General features: G+C 45.1%; 1 protein-coding gene across 1 annotated transcript in view; it reads right to left on the bottom strand.

The window, feature by feature from the left end:
• LOC308516480 (WW domain-containing transcription regulator protein 1) overlaps positions 1-18,949 on the bottom strand; it is a 75,334-nt gene that overhangs the window by 5,993 nt on the left and 50,392 nt on the right. The window contains exons 3-4 of the mRNA XM_081087445.1: positions 7,097-7,230; positions 5,375-5,487 (exon numbers count right to left, since the gene is read on the bottom strand). Of these exons, the coding sequence (XP_080943571.1) occupies positions 5,375-5,487; positions 7,097-7,230 (247 nt within the window). The remainder of the gene's footprint in view (positions 1-5,374; positions 5,488-7,096; positions 7,231-18,949) is intronic.

Genomic DNA, 18,949 nt, shown 5'->3' with positions numbered 1-18,949 from the left:
GAAAAATTATATCCTTCCTAGTAATGAGGGAAACATAATCCAACTTTATTTGGGTGATAGCAAAGTTTCATGACTTTTCTATAACTCATAAAATATCAATGCTTCTTGGCAATATTTTACAGGATTTTCATTGCAAAATACAATGAAAAATTAAATCAAGTTCAACCATGTAGTGAAAAACATCAAAATAGAAAAGAAAATCCAAAATAACTTTTTCTGCCACTAGAGTGTAACAGATTGGAAGTGAGGTTAAAAAAATTTATCTGCCTTGAAGAATGATCTAAGGTGCTGATCTCTTTTTTTCTTCATCACCAGTTAGAATCCTTTATCACTATTGATTTCCCATTTTAGCTTTCTAATAACTCCAGAATACATTGTTTTAGCCAACCAAAAACTCTCTGTTTTAAATAATTCACCTTATCCTTTCTCCTCAGACATGGAAGGCATGAGGAGACTAGTTAAGGTTCTTTGTTAAGGTTAACAATTTTAAATTATCTCTCTTGGAACAACTTTGCAATCTCATTGTAATCTTTTGGGTCTTTGCAGTTTTATCCACTTAAAAAGTGGGAGACAAAAAGCAGGGAGTTCTTAAAAGGGTGTGATTATTTCAAAATATTCTGGAAGGATGAGTTACCTCCCAGGCTTTGCTCTATACGCTCAGCTGTGGTTTTGTGTGCCTTTCACAAGGGGAGTACTCAGCTGGCTCATTCCCATTCTGCATGTGGTCAGTGGACCTAACTGGCTTTTCTAGCTACACTGGAGCTCCACACACCTTCAGCCTCCCCTCATCTTGTGATGGGTAATTACATTCCTCTCCTTGAGAGGGCTTACCCCCATTTCCTATAAAGCCTTCAGAGAAGTGACTCACAAGTCAGTGGGCTGACAATCACCTAACCAGGGTACCCTGGAGCCCTACCATTTATCAAGTTCCTTTGGAACCTTACCTCAGCCTTCTTAGAAGGAGACCAAGCTCTGTGGTCTCATGATTCCTCATAGCTCTAAGAAGTGAGCACAGGGGTCCCACTTTACAGGCGAGGAAACTAACGGCACTCAGCCAAAGTCAATGGCAGGAAGTGGGAAGCAAGAACTCAACTTCAGTTGCCTGTCTGCAAAGACTGCTCTTTCAGGACACCACTTAATTCCACATTTTGCTTTAAAACATTCTCTATTTTAAAAAGCCATAGAATAGAATTCACCTTTTTTTTTTTTTTTAAATGTCAAGCTTAGATTTAGGTCGCCTTAGTCTTTTCTTCTGTAACTTTGCTTTATCTGTGCTGGCTTCCCAGTGTTTAAAAGATGAAGCAAACAATTATTAAACATAGGAAGGAGCCACTCCAAAGAGGGCAAATAAATCTCACACCAAAAAGGAGAGAGAGATGAAGAAAGAGAGAGAGGAAGACAGGCTAGGAGGGAGAAAGCTGAAGTTACAAATTAAAACATAACAAAACAAACAGGTAAAACTATTCCTGTATGACTCCTCACAATACAGCTACGCAACCCTCTAAACATGCACATGATGCCTGCGGGAGACCTGGGCAGTGCCCCAGCGCCCACACTCCTGGCAAGTCTGTCTCTTGGCTGACCGATAATTCAGAGTCAAATGGCAAGAGCAGGCTTCGAGAAGCAGAATGTGACAAATACAGGCACTGTGGACACCAGCAGTGGGAAAACCAATTATTTTCACCACAAAACAATTTTCTGTCAGCCATCAGAATAAAGGAGAAACATGCATAAAAACTCCAAATATTGGACACCTCTACTATCTTTTATTTTTGGTTCTAGAATATCTCTGGGAGTTTAGGACTTTGATAATTAAATCTAGATTTGGCTAATAAATCCAAATTTGGTTTCTTCAATTGAAGGCCTTACTCCTTGAGTAGAGGAGGAAGGGAGAGGTAACCGGGAAGCCAGCAGAGGACTGGCCTGCAGGCTGGGGACCAGGGTGAAGTCACCCAACTCTTCATTTTAATTGCTGAGGGAGGAAATACACTGCACCATGTTGGGATTTGGAGCTGACAATTTAGAATCTTCTGAGTTGCTTACCTGTCCAAAGCCCACAGTCAACTGCCCTCCAAATGCAGTGCTGGTGGAACTATAAACCAGTACTTTCTCAAGAGAGAAAGTGACTTATCTTATCTAATAATAGACAAACATGGTAATTGACCATACCTTTGCTACACCTCCCATTAACTAATCAGCGAGATCTGCAAATTAACTGCCAACAAAGATGGCAGTTAATTTGCATACGTAGGTGCAACGCAGTGGAGCGAAGACTGAAGGCGGCTCTGGCCGGAGCAGTGAAGGCTTGAAGGCAGCTCAGGCCGGAGCAGCATAGACTGAAGGCGGCTCCAGCCAGACCGAAGGCCTGGGTCCCAGGTGCTGGAGGAAAACCGGTGCCGGCAGGCAGGGGAAGGGAAAGCTTATTGCATGAATCTTTTCGTGCAACATGCCTCTAGTTTATTATAAATAAGGACCAAACACATCACTATTTCACTGGGTAAGAATGACAAGCAGACAGCGGTGTCCTGATATGATGGTGAGGAAAGGGCTATGTGAAGCAAGGACAAGCAAAAAAAAAAGGCAGAATTGAAAATCTTGTGCCATATACAAAACTATATTTATATAAACAATGGGGGAGGGACTAGAGTTTACTAAGAGTGCTTGGGGCCCAGCCAGCATGGCTCAGTGATTGAGCATCAACCCATGAACCAGGAATTCACAGTTTGATTTCCAGTCAGGGCATCAGCCCAGGATGTGGGCCCCACCCACAGTAGAGGGTGTGCAGGAGGCAGCCCATCAATGATTCTCTCTCATCATTGATGTTTCTATCCCTCTCTCCCTCTCTCTTCCTCTCTCTGAAATCAATAATAAAAAAAAAAAAAATTAAAAAATATTTTTTAAAAAGTGCTTTGTTGAGATTGTTTCTGGTTGGATTCCAGAATGGAGATGACTATAAAGATGATTTAAAAATGCAAACTCCAGAGAAACCACGATGGCTGCATAGGTAAATACCTGAAATTGCTGCCTCCCAAAACCACTTCAAAAATACAACTAAAAGACAAAACGGACATCATCCAGAACCACAGGAAGGCTGGCTGAGTGGAAATTCTACAACTAGAAGGAAAGAGAAAAGCACACTGAGACTCAGAGGAGGTGCAGAAGTAAAGTGCAGAGGTACGGAGGCACACATGGAAAGGGCTGGCAACTGAGGACACAGTTGTCTTTTTCAATCGGGAGGGCGTCTCAAGCTCCAGAATGCTCTGAACTCCAGTTCAGGGTGAGTCTCTGGGGACCCAAACTCATACGGGGAGAAACTGGACTGTCTGGAATCGGTCGGAACTCGAGGGCAGCTTTCTCTCAGAGGTACTTGCAGTGATTACTGCCAGGACTCTGAGACACGGGGCCTCTTAGGGTAGGACTGAGGAGCAGCCATAGTTGCTTGCTCAGCCCTGTTGATCCCCTGAGACCCCGCCCCACCCAAGCTGTGCACAGAGGATTTTGCATATGAAAGGCCTGGCCCTTTGCAATCTGAAAATTACCTAACAAACTGCAGCTGGGTCAGAGAGATCCAGAACTTCCAAAAGAAGGCCCAAGGCCCCACAGCAGCTTGCATTGCTTCACAGCTGGACCTCATCTGGGCACCTCCAAACCCCAAACAAAGAAGAGGAATCTGCAGATCTCTCATAGCTCCTGCTGGTAGCCTCAGGCAGAGGCTAAATTAGCACCTCCTTAGAGATCCAAGAGCCAGTGTACCTAGTGGTCAGAGTGGGACCATCCAGATTACAACTCCTCAGATCCATAAGGGACACACTCAGGGAGCAGACTCAGTGAGCACCAAAGCCCCACTGAAGCAAGTTTTGCCCCAGAAGGGTGTCTCCAGCACAGAAGTTCTCCCACTGCAGTCACAGCTGATTCTCACAGCCAATTGGCCTGGAGGTCAATTCCTCCCAGTGATACCTACAACAATCAAGGCTTAACTACAACAAGACTGTGCACACAGCCCACAAAGGGGTGCACCAAGAGTGTCCACCTCAGATAATTGGGGAGGCTGAGCCACTGGGCCCTATAGGTCACCTAGCACACAAAGCCACTCGATCAACACAGGGAAGCAGCCAAAATGTGGAGACAAAGACACAGGTTACAAATGACAGAAATGGAGGAAAGCAAATGACTGGATATAGAGTTCAAAACCACGATTATAAGGTCTTTCAAGAATTTTCTAGAAACCGCCGATAAATTTAGTGAGACCCTCAAGAAATCTAGTGAGACACTCGAGGTTATGAAAAAGGACCAACTAGAAATTAAGCATACACTGATTGAAATAAAGAATATTATACAGAGTTCCAACAGCAGACTAGAGGATCGCAAGAATGAAGTCAAAGATTTGAAATATGAACAAGCAAAAAACACGGAACCGGAGAAACAAAAAGAAAAAAGAATCCAAAAATATGAAGATAGTGTAAGGAGCCTCTGGGACAACTTCAAGCATACCAACATCCGAATTATGGGGGTGCCAGAAGAAAAGAGAGAGCAAGATATTGAAAACCTGTTTGAAGAAATAATGACAGAAAATTTCCCCTACCTGGAGAAAGAAATAGACTTACAAGTCCAGGAAGCACACAGAACCCCAAACAAAAGGAATCCAAAGAGGACCACACCAAGACACATCATAATTAAAATGCCAAGAGCAAAAGACAAAGAGAGAATCTTAAAAGCAGCAAGAGAAAAACAGTCAGTTACCTACAAGGGAGTACCCATACGACTGTCAGCTGATTTCTCAACAGAAACTTTGCAGGCCAGAAGGGAGTGGCAAGAAATATTCAAAGTGATGAATACCAAGAACCTACAACCAAGATTACTTTACCCAGCAAAGCTACAGTTCACAATTGAAGGTCAAATAAAGAGCTTCACAGATAAGAAAAAGCTAAAGGAGTTCATCACTGCCAAATGAGTATTATATGAAATGCTGAAAGATATCCTTTAAGAAGAGGAAGAAGAAAAAGGTATAGATACAAATTATGAACAACAAATACAGATCTATCAACAAGTGAATCTAAAAACTAATTGATTTAATAATCTGATGAACAGAATAAAAGGTGAATATAATAGAATCAGGGGCATAGAAAGGGAGTGGACTGACTATTCTTGGGGGGAAAGGGATGTGGGGGTACAGGAAGAGACCAGACAAAAATTGTATACCTATGGATGAGGACAGTGGGGTGGGGGGGGCTAAGGGCAGAGGGTGGGGTGGGAACCGGGTGGAGGGGAGCTATGGGGGGAAAAAAGAGGAACAACTGTAATAATCTGAACAATAAAGATATAATTTTTAAAAAAATGCAAACTCATTGCATGTACTTGCAGGCTTTGCTCCTACCTGTGTCCATCTCATCCACGTTGCTGAGGAAGTCCTCCGGGGTGGTGGGGACACTGTAGCATCCCAGCCCCAGGCCGCTGTCGGTGCTCTGCTCCCTTGAATGATATGGCCCGCTGGAGAGCAAAAGTGGAGGAATGTCAAGATGAACCCACAAGCCCTGACGGGTTTGGCTCAGTGGATAGAGCGACGGCCTACGGACTGAAGGGTCCCAGGTTCAATTCTCGTCAAGGGCACGTACCTTGGTTGGGGGCACATCCCCAGTGGGAGGTGTGCGGGAGGCAGCTGATCGATGTTTCTCTCTCATCAGTGTTTCTAACTCTCTATCCCTCTCCCTTCCTCTCTGTAAAAAATCAATAAAATATATTTTTTTAAAAAAATAAAAGACGAACCCACTAAAAAAATCTCCAAATTAAAGTATAGTCATGAAAACCCTAACCTAGTGTAGTTCTGTCATTTGGCCCAACTTTCCAGGTAATGAAGAAAGGCACAATTTGTAGCTCCTTTTAATTTTTTTGAAACATATACCCAATGTCCATGAAATTAATAAATTGTAAGCAAATAAAATTGGCTGTTCATAGTAAATTGGTTGATTTCCTTTTCATCTTAAAACGGTATTTTGAACACTAGTCTACATATCAAGTATAATAGCATTATATAAATTTTAAAAAAAATAGAAAACAGTGTTGAACTCTGCTTAGGGAAGCACACATTATCAGGCAACCAGAAGCATAAAAGCATGTGTGATGAATGTGCAGTGGTAGGAATGAGTTTAAATATTAACTGTAATGCTTATTTCAAAAAATAAATCAATAAAAATATGGGAAATCTGGGTTTGGGGTACATGGTGAATCTCACATTATTCTTTATACTTTTCTGAACATTTGAAATACTTTAAAATCAATACTTTAAAAACTTTTCTTCATTATTTTAGCTACTCTTTGTTTTCACCTCTCTCTATTTTTAATAGCATTCATAATTTTATTTGTTTGCCAGAATCCTCTGAAAAGACAGAAAAGGCACAGGAAATAGAACCCTGCCGTTCGTTTATTTGAGTTTAAGAAACTAAAGGTAACTACTTCTGCTCATGAAGATATTCCTGACTAAATTATCTTTTCTGTCTGTTCTTGTGTTTCCTATTTTAAAACATCATCTTTTTAAAATTAATTTTATTGTGAAATAATTTTAGAATCACATAGAAGATGCAAAAGGAGCAGATCCCCGTGCACTCTCCCCCTGCTTCCCCAAGGACACTTACGTAACCACAGGACAAGGATCAAAACCAGGAAACTGACATCATATAACACTATTAACTGAGCTACAGACCTTACTCACATTTCACCATAAACATCATTTCTTAACTGTTATGTTCTCTATTTGTCACATGGCATGCTTCCCCCATCCCCCACCCCCACTAGCTACATTAAAACACAAGATTTTTCCAAATAATTACTGTGTAACACCATCCCACTGAAATAAGTTCATCCCCATTTTAAAATTATTGACAAGGGTTTCAGTCCATGTCATATCACCAATTTTTAAATTTGAGATTAAAAAAAGAAAAGTAGTTAACTTCCTCTGCTTTTTTTTCTGCCACCACTTGCTACCTCTATCCTCACTCTAACCTCCAAGCTCCCCACCTTTTCCCACACAAACAAACACCCACCATACTCTAGATCACAAAATAAAGTAAGCAAAAATAAGTGGTCCCGAATATTCACTTACCCATTGAGGAAAGGATCTGAGCTATTATTAGTGATGGATCTCATGTCTGGAGTCATGGTTGGGGGGTTAACAGCAGCCTGAACCGTGGCCAGAGTCTCGGCTTCCATGGGGAGCTGTCTACAGAGGGCAGCTTCCTGCAGAAATATGCCAGTCAGAGGGAGAGACAAGAGTTATTCCCTCAGTCTCAGGATCAGAGCAAAGTATACTTCACATGAAAACATTTCACCAAATACAAAGCACTTTACATTAATTGCTAATAAGTCAAAATCATCAGGAAATCGTCAGTGTTCTTTCTCGAAAGAAAGTCTTACAGGCGAAAGACACTTCCTCACATTCACAAAGTTAATGAGAAGCTCAGCTAATATTTCTTCTCGGGACACTTAGTAATGTCCCATCCACCCAATTGCTTAAATGCCCAAATCTTAGAAAGGCCTCTCAAGGCACTTGCTCAGAGACAAGCCTATTTTTATCCTAGGTATTCAGACCAAATCTCCATCAATCAAAGACATTGGACTCCTCTGCACTAGCAGGTACATTCTGGTCTTTGCCAGGCACTGTCCAGTAAAACTGTGGGATTACAGAGTTCAAGCTCTACATTAAATCATAGCTGGCACTTTTATGTCGGTAGCCAGGAGAGCAAAACAATCAGTTAAAAACTTGTCAATCAGTTGTTCTATAGACTAATTATTTTGTCAAGGACTAAAATGGCTGAAGGTTAGGGAAACATGCAGACCTAGTCCAAATCCCTCTGCTGAATGAATGTTTGAGAGCATCTGCATTTCATTAGCAAAAATCAGAATGCTAGCATTATTTTTTTAAAAGCTAATATTACTTTGCCAAGAGAGTCAACCCGAAGATTATGGATTTGACTGCAATTATTTTCTCAGGTATAACCTCCAGGGAGTCTCTCCCATTTTGACAAACATAATCAGACATCAAATTTCTTTCAAATTCCAGAGAATAGTTTTGCATGTTTATACTTCATCCAAAACCAAGGCTAGGCCCTTTCCATACTTATGCCTATCAGTTGCCCAGTTTCCAGGCTAACAACATTGGTCTCACTGTCCCATAAACCCCCACCCTATGGCTACAATGGCAAAGAGAATATTTAGGCCATGTAAGTTACAATATCTTTATTAGATCTGTTCCAGCCCTAATATGCTATGATTTCACAGAGTTAACTGCTGTCTAGACAAGTCTAGTGAAGTCATCGGCTATAAAAATTTTCAGTTACTAGAGTTCACTGCACTGTTACTAGGAGTTACGGTGACATGTTTCTCACATACGTGAGGCTGACTGATAAGAAATTGCATTGCTAACATACACTGAAATTAATGCGCTGGCTAGGAAGGGCTCCTGGTTCACTTTTGCTCATTTAGCTTGCAAATAATCAGAATACTTAACTAACACAGATTTTATTCAGTTAATCCATAAAAAGCAAGCAAACAAAAAGAAAGGAGATTTTTTTTAAAGTTAATTTTAATCCATAATCCAAATCTTGGAAATGCCTCTGAATATAGAAAAGTCTGCTGGTCCTTACATGGCAAGCAGTGTGCATTGGAAACCTTATTTCGCAACCAAAGCTTACCCGAAGGCCTCATAGGGGTGACCAACAGGGACTGAACCTGGTGTGAGGAGCCTAGAACCCACCAACCCCTCACGCACATTCATACACTAATAAATGTGGGTTTTAACCCTGAACTGATGCCCTTTTATTATTTTTTAATGTATTTTATTGATTTCAGAGAGGAAGGGAGAGGGAGAGAAGGATAGAAACATCAATTATGAGAGAATCATTGATCAGTTGCCTCCTGCAGGCCCCCTACTGGGGATCAAGCCCGAAATCCTGGCATGTGCCCTTGACCGGAATCGAACTTGGGATCCCTCAGTCCACAGGCCAACGCTCCATCTATTGAGCCAAACCAGCTAGGGCTATCACCATGTTTTAAGAATACTGTTTGAGTTTGTAATTTTAGGTAGTCTGAATACAAACATAAGAATCATTTTGGGAGTTTCATGGAATAAAAAAAAATCCATATTAGATACATAAAGCATATGAATTATTTATCATTTATAAGGATATAATGTGAAAATGTTTACATTATAAGAAAAAATACCAGATACCAGGTATAAGTTTTCCTCCTCATTTAAATTACTCCTGGCATATTTCACATAAATACAATATAGAACTTTTTTTTAATGCCTGTATGTGGCTAAATATGTAAATAAAATTCAAAAAAACTATCTATCCTATCTAATAAAAGAGAAACATGGTAATTGGCATACGACCGCTACCCTTCCCATGGGCTAATCAGTGAGATATGCAAATTAACTGCCAGCCAAGATGGCGGCCGGCAGCCAGGCAGCTTGAAACTAACATGGGGCTTGCTTGCTTCAGGGACGGAGGATTCCAACGTTCCCTGCCTGCCTTACCGGCCTCTGAGCCTGCAGTTTAAGAAACATTGTAACAAATATAGAAGCTAAACAAAACCCCAGAAACCAGCTTTCAGCGAGCTGGGATCTCAGAGCTGGAGTTGATACAGAGTTTCCATTATAGAACCTAAACAAACCAGATACCTTCTTTCAGCAGCGGAAGCCTCAGAGCTGGAGCCAGAGCTAAAGCTGGCCCAGAATAAAAAAAGAAAAAAAAAAAAAAAGAAAAAAAGGAGCAGTTGGGAGCTTCCGTCACCCACCAGCCTGAAAACAGCCTTTAGCCCCTCCCCCAGACTGGCCAGGCACCCCAGTGGGGACCCCCACCCTGAAGGGTGTGTTACCAGCTGCAAACAGCCATCATCCCCTCATCCAGGCTGGCCAGGCACCCCAGTGGGGACCCCCACCCTGAAGGGTGTATGACCAGCTGCAAATAGCCATCATCCCTCATCCAGGCTGGCCAGGCACCCCAGTGGGGACCCCCACCCTGAAGGGTGTATGACCAGCTGCAAATAGCCATCATCCCTCATCCAGGCTGGCCAGGCACCCCAGTGGGGACCCCCACCCTGATCCAGGACACCCTTCAGGGCAAACCAGCCAGCCCCCACCCATGCACCAGGCCTCTATTCTATATAGTAAAAGGGCAATATGCCTCCCAGCACCGGGATCAGCGGAGCCGCGAGGCCTCCAGGCACCAGAATCAGCATGAGAGGGGGCAGCGCCCAAACCCCCTGATCAACCTGCGGCTCTGTGTGTGACAGGGGGCGGGGCCACAACTCCCCAATTGGCCCTGCTCTGAGCCGGACCAGGGGCTGCACCTAGGGATTGGGCCTGCCCTCTGCCACCCAGGAGCAAGCCTAAGCCATCAGGTCGTTATCTCCCGAGGGTTCCCAGACTGCGAGAGGGCACAGGCCGGGCTGAGGGACCCCACCCCTCCGCCCCCCGAGTGCACAAATTTTTGTGCACCGGGCCTCTAGTATATATATAAAAGCCTAAGCGACTGTTACAACCAAATGACCAAAAAGACCCATCGACCAGTCACTATGATACGCACTGACCACCAGGGGGCAGATGCTCAATGCAGGAGCTGCGCCCTGGTGGTCAGTGTGCTCCCACAGCCAACTTCCCTCGGCCTGCCAATCTCCCCCGCACCAGTAGCCAACCTCCCGCAGCCCTCCCCACCATCCCTTCCCCCGGCCCCTATCAGGACTGGGTGAGACAACCCCAATTGGCCCTGATCTCCTACCAGGTGTAGGAACCCCACCCATGCATGTGTATAATAATCAAAGCTGAAAGAACCTGCACTATAATGGGGAAAGAGGTTCACTGTGCCATTTCACATTTGTTTCATCTATTTTAAATTAAAGATAACCAAAGCTCCATTCTCCAGCAGCACTGTTTCTCTACTTGAACGACTTGACTCTCAGGTCATCATAAGCACAAGGCCTTGTTCTGTCTGCAGGGGACTCACAGTATCATTTTCCACCTTCAAATGATTAACAAATGAGAGAATACAGAAAGGGTGTTAAATGCATCTGAATAACTTTATTTTTATATTTCTCACCCGAGGATATGCTTTTACTAATGAGAGAGAGAGAGAGAGAGATGTTGATGTGAGAAAGAAACATGATCTGTTGCCTCCCAAACACCCCTTAACCGGGATTGAACCTGCAACTTAGGTTTGTGCCCTGACCAGGAAGCAAACCTGAAACCTTTTGGTGCATGGGACGACACTCCTACCAACTGAGCTACATGGCCAGGCCATAACTTTGAAATATAAATTAGGCTAGTCTGAGTTGGAAAGTTATCATAAGGGGCAACACTTTCTCCAAGATTATTCCACACAGCAGCCAACCCGAAGATCATGCTGGCCCCTACTGGAAACCCACCTACATGTTCTTCACTTATTCATTGAGCAAATATTTATCGAGTACCTACTATATCCCAGCTGTTGCAGGCAGTGGGGACATAGGAGTGAACATGACAAAGCCCTGCAGGACAGCCCTGTCCACTTTCCTCCTTTATCTCCGACACATCCCCTTACACATCCCCTCCCTGCTGCCTCTCCCACTTCCAGCATCTGCACCAACTGTTCCCTCTGCTTGGAACATGCTCCTCAGATATTCCCAAAGTTCACTCCCTCACTAATGTTTATTTCCTACAAATGCCATCTCCTCAAAGATTGCATGAAAATTTCTCCATAGCAACTTATATATTTGTTGGCTGTCTTTCCCATTAGCTCAAGAGGGAAAGGTTTTGTCATGTTCACTCCTATGTCCCCACTGCCTACAGCTCACCTTCAACCACAAATATGAGAGCAATAACAGCCTGTAGTATACACTGCTTACTAACCAGGCACAAACTTCATCCTCATGTGATAATGCCACTACACTCCTCCTTGCTCCAAACATAGAGAGTGAACAGGAGGGCAAAGTGGTCAGGAGCAGGGATTTCAGGGCTAGATGCTTTGATTTGAACTCTGGCCCTGACATCTCCCAGCCAATTCTTTAACTCCTGTGATCCTCTTTTGCAGAGTGGGGATAACAACAGCATCTGCCCAATAGAGCTGCTGTGATGATAAAGTGAGGTTACATATGTAAGGCTCATAGAACATGAGCTCATCTAATCAATGTTAACTGTTATTATTATCATCTCATGTTTTATATTCCAATCTTGAAAACAAAATAAAAAATCTTAAAGGTCACACTATTGTGTGGCCTGAGTGTCTGACACTTCTTCCTGGTCAACTTCCACCCTGAAGGATTAAAGTGTGAAGTTCATCATGATGCATCAGCAAGACTAAGAAAACAATTTCTTTTTTAAACCTTTTTGTATAACATAAAATTAGTGTGTGTGTGGGTGATTGTTTGTTTTTAAATCCTCACCCAAGGACATGTTCTTATTGATCTTAGAGAGAGATGAAGGGGAGAAAGGGAAAGAGGGAGGGGGAGAGAGAGAGAGAGAGAGAGAGAGAGAGAGAGAGAGAGAGAGAGAGAGAAACATTAATGTAAGAGAGAAACATCAATCAGTTGTCTCTTGTACCCACCCCATTGGGGATGGAGCAGGCAATCTGAGTATGTGCCCTGACCATGAATCAAACCCATGACCTTTCGGTATAAGGTATGATGCTCCAACCAACTGAGCCACACTGGCCAGGGTTAAATTAGTTTTTAATATAAATGGAGAATGGTGAGAATTTTCAGTTCACTTAATTATATTTTATAATATAACTAGAGGACCGGTGCACAAAAATTTGTGTAATCAGGTGGGGGGAGGGGTTCCTTCAGCCTGGCCTGTGCCCTCTCACAGTCTAGGACTCCTCAGGGGATGTCCACCTACTGGCTTAGGCCCGTTCCCCAGGGAATCGGGCCTAAGCTGGCAGTCAGACATCCCTCTGGCAGCCCTGAAGCCCTCGGGGAATGTCCACTTTCCAGTGGGGAACAGGCTTAAGCTGCAGTCGGACATCCTTAGGATTGCTGAGGAGGCGGGAGAGGCTCCCGCCACCACCACTGTTCTGGCAGCCGACAGCCTGGCTTGTGGCTGAGCAGAGCTGCCCCTGTGGGAGTGCACTGACCACCAGGGGGCAGCTCCTGCATTTGGGCATCTGCCCCCTGGCGGTCAGTGTGTGTCATAATGACCAGTCATTCCCAATGGCTCTGCTGTTAGGGTCAATTTGCATATTACTCTTTTATTAAATAGGACTAGAGGCCCGGTGCACAAAAATTTGTGCACTCGGGGGGGGGGGGGGGAGGGTCCCTCAGCCGGCCTGTGCCCTCTCGCAGTCTGGGACCCCTTGGGAGATAACGACCTGCTGGTTTAGGCCTGCTCCTGGGTGGCAGAGGGCAGGCCCAATCCTTAGGTGCAGCCCCTGGTCGGGCTCAGAGCAGGGCTGATTGGGGAGTTGGGGTGCCGCCCCCTGTCATGCACAAAGCAGGGCGGATCGGGAGCTTGTGATGCAACCCTCAGTCACGCTCAGGGTAGGGCCGATTGGGGGGTTGGGGCACCGCCCCTGTTACACTCAAGGCAGGGTCGATGGGGAGGTTGCGGCACCATCCCTGTCACTCACAGAGCAGGGCCCATCAGGGGGGTTGTGGCTCCGTACCCTGTCATGCACAGAGCAGGGTCCATCAGGGGGTTGGGGAGCTCCCCCCATCACACACAGAGCAGGGCCGATCAGGGGGTTGAGGAGCTCTCCCCTGTCACTCACAGAGTAGGGCCAATAGGGGAGTTGGCGCACCGCCCCCTGTCACAAACAGAGCAGGGCCCGTGGGAGGGGTTGGGGCGCCACACCCTGTCACACACAGAGCAGGGCTGATCAGGGGGTTGGGGCACCGCTGCCTGTCACACACAGAGCTGCAGGGTGATCAGGGGATTTGGGCGCTGCCCCCGTCACGCTGATCCTGGTGCCGGGAAGCCTCGCGGCTCCGCTGATCCCTGTGCTGGGAGGCATATTACCCTTTTACTATATAGGATAGAGGCCTGTTGCACGGGTGGGGACCAGCTGGTTTGCCCTGAAGGGTGTCCTGGATCAGGGTGGGGGTCCCCACTGGGGTGCCTGGCCAGCCTGGATGAGGGATGATGGCTATTTGTAGTTGGTCACACCCCCTTCAGGGTGGGGGTCCCCACTGGGGTGCCTGGCCAGTCTGGGTGAGGGGCTGAGGGCTGTTTTCAGGCTGGCGGGTGACTGAAGCTCCCAACTGCTCCTTTCTCTCTCTCTTTTTTTTTTATTCTGGGCCAGCTTTAGCTCTGAGGCTTGGCTCCAGCTCTGAGGCCTCCACTGCTGAAAGCAGGTATCTGGTTTGTTTGGGTTCTATAATCGAAACACTGTTTCAACTCTAGCTCTGAGATCCTGGCTGGCTGAAAGCTGGTTTCTGGGGTTTTGTTTAGCTTCTATATTTGTAACAATGTTTCAAACTGCAAGCTCAGAGGCCTGCAGCGCCAGGCAGGGAACGTTGGAGTCCTCCGTCACTGAAGCAAGCAAGCCTCATGTTCGCTTCAAGCTGCCTGGCTGCCTGCTGCCATCTTGGCTGGCAGTTAATTTGCATATCGCCCTGATTAGCCAATGGAAAGGGTAGCAGATGTTTGGCTAATTATCACGTTTCTCTTTTATTAGATAGGATAGTTCTATATTTAGAATTTCTAAAAGTATCACCGTTTTTTTGAATGACAGTATTTTTCTACTATTGCTCATGAATGGGAGGAAAAAAAAGCAGCATGAAATCCTAGTTTTTTAAACAAAAGGGAATCCTCACGAACACATCTCCATCCAAACTAGGGAGGATTTAAAAAACAACTAAGTTTAGGGAAGTCCTTTGGGACTTGCCGCCTGGTCCCCCAATATTGCAAAATTATCTCATGTCTTTTTCTCTCATTTGCTGTGCGGCTCCTCTTTCAGATACCGAACCCTACTCCACGCAGAACGTGGAGGGAGTCTTACTTGACATCTGGCGCCCAATGGGTAATCTGGAAGTGCAGGTCTCGCTGGAGCGAGAAAAGGAAGTTTTCACCGAAAAGGTGTGGAAAACTCACCGAAAAAAGGTGAGGGGAAGTCTACCACACGCAATGCCCAGGATCAACTATAGAAGCCCGGGTCTGCTGGAAGTGAAGCAGCGTTTGCATCTCGTGTATCAAAATAAAACTTTAGGGAGAACCAAGATGGCGGCATAGGTTAACGCCGGAGTTTGCTGCCTTGAACAACTACTTCAAAAGTGAAACTAAAAAACGGAACGGACATCACCCAGAGCCACTGGAACGCTAGCTGAGTGGAAGTCCTACAACTAGGAGGAAAGAGAATCGCATACGGACACTCAGAGGAGGCGCAGTGCTGAAGTCAAATTCTGAGGTGCGGAGTGCGCAGAGCGGGCTGGCGGCGGAGGGCGCGGTTGGCGTTTTCAATCGGGAGGGAGTCGCAGACTCTGAGCTCCAGATACAGGCGAGTCTTTAGGGACCCAGACTCAAACGGGAGAAGCGGGACTGTCTGGCTTCGGTCAGAGCGAGTGCAACTTTCTCTCCGAGCTTTGCAGCGGGTGCTGGGACTCAGAGAGGCAGAGCCCCTGGGGACAGGACTGAGAGCCGCCATAACTGCTCTCTCCAGCCCACCCTGTTGATCCTGTGCGACCCGCCCCGCCCAAGCCCTGCACAGAGTCATTTGCCGGTTAGCCTCAGGCAAAGGCTAGATTAGCACCTCCCTAGAGGACAGAAGTTCTCTCACTGCTGACACAGCTGATTCTCATAGCCACTTGGCCTGGAGGTCAAACCCTCCCTGGAATTAGCTACAACAATCAAGGTTTAACTATAAGACTGCGCACAAAGACCACTAGGGGGTGCACCAAGAAAGCATAACAAAATGCGGAGACAAAGAAACAGGACAAAATTGTCAATGGAAGATATAGAGTTTAGAACCACACTCTTAAGGTCTCTCAAGAACTGTTTAGAAGCCGCCGATAAACTTAATGAGATCTACAAGAAAACTAATGAGACCCTCGATGTTATATTGGGGAACCAACTAGAAATTAAGCATACACGGACTGAAATAACGAATATTATACAGACTCCTGACAGCAGACCAGAGAAGCGTAAGAATCAAGTCAATGATTTGAAATGCGAGGAAGCAAAAAACACCCAACCGGAAAAGCAAAATGAAAAAAGAATCCAAAAATGCGAGGATAGTGTAAGGAGCCTCTGGGACAGCTTCAAGCGTACCAACATCAGAATTATAGGGGTGCCAGAAGATGAGAGAGAGCAAGATATTGAAAACCTATTTGAAGAAATAATGACAGAAAACTTCCCCCACCTGGTGAAAGAAATGGACTTACAGGTCCAAGAAGCACGGAGAACCCCAAACAAAAGGAATCCAAAGAGGACCACACCAAGACACATCATAATTAAAATGCCAAGAGCAAAAGATAAAGAGAGAATCTTAAAAACAGCAAGAGAAAGAAACTCAGTTACCTACAAGGGAATACCCATACGACTGTCAGCTGATTTCTCAACAGAAACTTTGCAGGCCAGAAGGGAGTGGCAAGAAATATTCAAAGTGATGAGTGCCAAGAACCTACAACCAAGATTACTTTATCCAGCAAAGCTATCATTCAGAATTGAAGGTCAGATAAAGAGCTTCACAGATAAGGAAAAGCTAAAGGAGTTCATCACCATCAAACCTGTATTATATGAAATGCTGAAAGGTATCCTTTAAGAAGAGGAAGAAGGAGAAAAAGGTAAAGATACAAATTATGAACAACAAATATGCATCTATCAACAAGTGAATCTAAGAATCAAATGAATAAATAATCTGATGAACAGAATGAACTGGTGCTTATAATAGAATCAGGGGCATAGAAAGGGAATGGACTGATTGTTCTTGGGGGGGAAAGGGGTGTGGGAGATGCGGGAAGAGACTGGACAAAAATCGTGCACCTATGGATGAGGACAGTGGGTGGGGAGTGAGGGCGGAGGGTGGGGCGGGAACTGGGAGGAGGGGAGTTATGGGGGGGAAAAAAGAGGAACAAATGTAATAATCTGAACAATAAAGATTTAATTAAAAAAAGAAAATAAATAAATAAAAATAAAAAACAACTAAGTTTAAGTATAAAATTCAACCCCAGATTCAGTATGCTTCTAGCTGCCTTGACACCCACGGACCTGTGTAGGCAGAACCAAGAGGCAAACACTGACCAAGAAGCAGCAGACAGTGAAGACTGTTGGAACTGGAACAGCTGAAGCAAAGATAGAAGATGGGAGCACCGGACTACGTAAACTGATGTGAAAACAGGGGGACAGTTGATCAAAGCTGGTCCAGGACATGACTCAGGACTCCAACTCAGAGAATTGATGGTGCAGCTGCCATAACCAACCCTGTGCTCCATCCTCAGCTTCCTCTAGTTGAGGCAGAAGAAATGCTAAGCTGGAGGCACATCCAAGCCCCCTGGTCTGTCTCTCATCTCCCACTTCCTCTCCCGTTCAACAGGTCTATTCATAGACCCCTTCCCAGTATCCCCTCCACCCCCACCCACCCTGTTCTCCCAAACAAGTCTTCAGTTTCCTAGACTCCTCAGTACTTTGGGTCTCCCTTCATTTAGTCAGATCTCACCCACCCTTAGAGCAGCGGTCACCAACCTTTTGGACCTCACAGGCCACCAGTGGTCCATGGAGCACCAGTTGGCGACTGCTGCCTTAGAGGTTCCATTACACCACCTTTTCCAGGATGCCTTCCCTGACTACCATAACCACAGCAAGCTACCTTCCCTTTCTCCCAGCCCTGAACTCCTAAACAAACACATCCAGCAGGGGTCTGAAACCTCATGTCTCCCCAAACACTCCTCATCAAGCCCCAAAGCAGCTCTTCCTACTAACTTCAAGCTTTCTCTGAAGGCCCACACCACTTAGCCCAGCTCAAAGTCCAAGTCAGCTGACTCTCTCAATCCCCACAACAATTCCTTCATTCCTGTATTCCTTTATTCATTCATTCATTTATTTATTTAAATACTATGGGGACTAGCAGGTGCCAGATACTGTTCTCAGAAGCAGAGGCACAGCAGCAAATACAGACAGTGCCCTACCTCATGGAGCATTCCAGAGGGCGAAACAGGCTATACAAATAATGATGGACAAGAGACAAGCCTGGTGGAGTCCATGTCCCTGATATCTCCTTGGTCCAAACCCAGCTTCCATCTCAAGTAGCAGGTCAGCACTGTTCCCCTGGGCATTTCAACCGACCTGCCCACCTTGTCAAGGCTGTATCCCGGTCTCTATTCTACACTTTGCTGAGGTCTTTACAAAGACTGACCAGAAAAGAAAATTAAGATGGGAGGGGTCTGGATGAAATGTCCTGTGGAGAAGTAGGAGACTATTTAACCAGAAGAAAGATTTGAGGGTCACACTTTGGCTCTCAAACTATCAAGGAAACATTACATGGGAGCAGGAAGATCCCTTCTCCTCAAACTTGAGGCCAATATGATGGACTTTCTAATTATCAGTCCATTCTGGGGTGGAACTAGCTGTTCTGCATTCTCTGGGGTACTGGACACTGCAATTCTCAAGCAGTTGTGAAAGGCTCAGTGCTATTAGACATGTCCTGAGCTTGGCACAGGGAAAAAGTGTATTTCGCATAAAAAAGATTGGAGTTCAAGTCCCAGCTCAGCTACTCCCCAGCTATAATGTCTGGGACTAAATTCTTAACCTTTCTTGATAGTTTATTCATCTGACTCACTTTTCTGGGATGTTATAAAAATTTAAAAGCATGTTTATAAAGAAGCTAGTACTGTAGGGCAGCCAACAGAATGAATAACCCATAGTAGTAAATGTTTTTAGAGGCAGGAATATTAGCTAATACCTGCAAATGGCTCCCAATGTGTGAAGCACTGTTCTGAGCACTTTAACAAACTATTTCATTTCATCCTCAGGACTATCCAACTGTCTCCATAT

The sequence above is a fragment of the Myotis nattereri genome, assembly GCF_964212035.1.
Source record: "Myotis nattereri genome assembly, chromosome: 3".
NCBI lineage: Eukaryota > Metazoa > Chordata > Mammalia > Chiroptera > Vespertilionidae > Myotis > Myotis nattereri.
The sequence above is the reverse complement of the archived record's forward strand: the minus strand, read 5'-3'. Positions and strand labels throughout refer to the sequence as shown.